Below are 3,134 nucleotides of genomic sequence, written 5' to 3' on the forward strand. Positions count from 1 at the left end.
TCATTGGCAATGGTGTATTTGTTTCCACTAGCTTTAGGAACCTTTGCAAATATCCTAGATGGTTTACCTTGCTCTTGGTTCATTGTTTTGTTCTTTAGCCAGTAATTTTTTTTTGCATGTGCTGCTGCTGCCATAGTATAAGCTTTATTTTCTTCATCTGTTAAGTTTCTCAAGGAATACACTAGCTCTTCATCATGGAACAATCTCCTCAAGGTTGGGGTGTCCACATCATCATCAGTGAAAACTTGTTGTACGTTGTACTATTGGCTCTCTCTCCTCCATTGCACATCTGATGACCTCATCCTCGAATGAATCCTCATCCCAACCCCAACATGGATCTAACAAAAGTGCATTCACCGTGGGCTCATACTCATCCTCATGGTCATTTTCTTCTACCAAACCTTGAGCAATCATACATTGTTCTACAACATGGGGTAAATTGCAGAATTCACACCATGGATATTCCTCCACAAAATTGTTTACTTTCTTCAATGGTTCAGAAGTTTCTTTGCTTAGATTAACATTCATTGGCTTACCATCTTTCCAGTTTGTGTTATATGGCATGTCGTGCAATATTGGCCTATTGTAATTCATTGGCTTGTTGCTTCTATATGGGGGCGGCTTCTCATTGTGATTTTCCTTACCCTTCCTATCTTTCAGCATGTCCATGATTTGGCTAAACTCATTCTTTTTTGTTGCTCTGGGATTATATAATTTTGGATCATCTCTCCTACCAATTCTCCCAGCAGCTTTTCTATTATTTTCAATGGTAGTGATTGTCTTAAATGCTTGCTGCAAGGTGGTAGGCTTATGAGATAAAATCTCATAGTGAGTCTTGCTATCAAAAGCACTCAAATAAAAGTCAATCAAAAATGAATCAATAGGTCTAATATCCATTGGTATTCTATTAAGCATTTTATTAAACCTCTTATGAAATTCAGAGACTGACTCATTTTGATTCTTCTTTATTCTTGTCAACTCTTGAGATGCAAATGAACTATCATTATGGTCTCTAAACTCTTCCAAGAATTGTGTCAAAAACTCCTACCAGTTGCCAATGCACCTGTCGAGAAGATTTCTATACCATTCTCCTGCATCCTCTATTAGAGACTGAACAAACAGTTTCATAAAAACATCTTCATAAGGGACTTCAAATTATTCAATGGTTTTTTTTACATTTATTACATGTTGTTTTGCAGAATCAGTTCCATTTCCTATGAACTTAGGGATGGCTGACCTTAAATCATTTGAAATCTAATTTGGATATCCAACTAAAATCCAACTATTTATACCGTTCAATGGTCATAGGTGGTTTGCAACCATAGTTGTTATTTTGATAGTTTCCATTTCCTCCATTATTACCATTGTTTCCATCGTTGCCTCCACCACCATTTTGATTATTGGCATTTCCATTTCCATTGTTTTCATTACCATTGTTTCCATAATTTCCATTATTACCATTGTTACCTCTATTATTCCAGCTACCAGTAATTCCCCCACTTCTAGTTCTTCTTTCACCATTGTGATGATTGCATTGTCTACTATTATACTAGCTTTTATTCTCATTGTAGAATATATTTTTCCATTTATCCCTTTTTTCATAATTATTATCCAAAACATCAAACAATGGATTATTAAAAATCCTAAATGGTTCTTCCATGTTTCTCATGTGAGGGGGACTATACCTAGGGGTTTTTAGTCTACTTCCCTCACCTCTTCCTTTTTCTTCTTCAACCCTGTTTGACTTAGGGATTTGAACGGTATCAATTTCTAATCCAAGCAACTGCAATACCCAATCTAGTTGTCTCTTAAGAGCCTTTTCCATTTTGTATTCATCATCATTTAAGTTATCCATTTTAAGTATGATTGCATCCCACTGCCTCTCTTCATGTTCCTTAGAAGACAGGGTTTCATCATGGCCATCATTATTATCTTTTGCATTTAAGGTATAGAAAATATTTTCCTCCATATTTTCAAATTTATCACCAGATGAAGAGCCACCCTCTCTACTAGGAAACTTCTTATAACCCCCAAATGCCATACTTGGTGTTGATTTCTTTTCTTTGTATCTTTTCTTTAGGCTCATCTGAACAAGATTATATTGTCCCTTGTGCAGAGACCTTCTCCGTTGCATTAACCTTATTGATAAATTCCTAGGGGTTTCTCTTACTTTCTCAAAATACCAATTATTATTCATGTATTAGATGTAGAGTTGCCACCTCCTAAGAGGAACAATATTTTTATTAATCTTTTGGGCTCCTTACTCCAGTAGAGTCTGAAACAAACCACCAAAGATTCTGAACACTTCCTATGACAACTCCCCAATTGAGTCACCAATCAGTTGGTTCTCAAACCATAGATTGGAATCCTAGAGCTTTGCCAAATCTCCTACTGATTTCTCAATCAGCCTTGGCCAACGAACAGGAATGGTCAAAGACCAAATTCCTCTACACTTTAGGCTCCACTACACCGAGGTGGGTATGCCTTAATCTCCAAAGCACAAAGAGACTTCTTTATAGTGAATTTAAACTTATCAATTTAGCTATTTGCAAGAATGGCAAAATATTTCTTGCAACTATGCTTTATTATGTGCTTTTAACTTGCTTTAATCTAAAAACTTGAATGTAATTAATAGTGAATGAATGCTTATAAAATAATGTTGTTGGAACCTTAAGTAATATGAAAAAACAATACTGATAAAAATAAGAAGTATGTTTCCCTGATGAGGACCTTATGCACACCAAATTTACTCATAGAAAACTAACAATAGACCAGTGCCTTATCTAACAATTTATATGTTACTTAGTGGACGAGTCTTTGCAATAAAATTTGGAGACAGTTTGAAAAACTTACAAATATGCAAGACTATCAGTGCAATGGTTTCATTATGTGTTGCAAGAATAACAAAAACAATTTTGTTTCCTACAAAACAGCATGTGATGGCACACTGCAGCAAATCATAATTAGGTTTATCCAAAGAACTTGATTCATCAATGTAATGCCCCGCAGGAACCCCAAAGGAATACCCACAACAAGGGTGAAACATTTTTTTTTTTTAAGTATAAACATAATAAGTGCATTAAACACAACATGCACGATAAAACACAAGCGGAAACTTACACCAGAATTCCTTA

At 35.3% G+C, this 3,134-nt stretch overlaps 1 protein-coding gene across 1 annotated transcript; it reads right to left on the bottom strand.

Annotated features, from left to right (window-relative positions):
- Positions 1 to 234: 234 nt before the first annotated feature.
- LOC131856306 (uncharacterized) lies at positions 235 to 1,855 on the bottom strand. Its single transcript, XM_059207920.1, has 3 exons — positions 1,686 to 1,855; positions 1,293 to 1,538; positions 235 to 838 (listed from the first exon to the last, which is right to left on the bottom strand). Exons 1-3 carry the CDS (start codon positions 1,853 to 1,855, stop codon positions 235 to 237), a joined length of 1,020 nt encoding a protein of 339 aa, XP_059063903.1.
- Between the last annotated feature and the right edge of the window lie 1,279 nt (positions 1,856 to 3,134).

The sequence above is a fragment of the Cryptomeria japonica genome, chromosome 1, assembly GCF_030272615.1.
Source record: "Cryptomeria japonica chromosome 1, Sugi_1.0, whole genome shotgun sequence".
Taxonomy (NCBI): domain Eukaryota; kingdom Viridiplantae; phylum Streptophyta; class Pinopsida; order Cupressales; family Cupressaceae; genus Cryptomeria; species Cryptomeria japonica.

Excerpts from the sequence above, each read along its gene's own strand:
- LOC131856306 (XM_059207920.1), bottom strand. The coding sequence starts at position 1,855 with ATGGATAACTTAAATGATGATGAATACAAAATGGAAAAGGCTCTTAAG. Across the intron at positions 1,539-1,685 it reads AGTAGACTAAAAACCCCTAG|ACAATGCAATCATCACAATG; the intron begins GTATAGTCCCCC and ends GTATAATAGTAG. Across the intron at positions 839-1,292 it reads CCACCTATGACCATTGAACG|CAAGACTCACTATGAGATTT; the intron begins GTATAAATAGTT and ends TGCTTTTGATAG.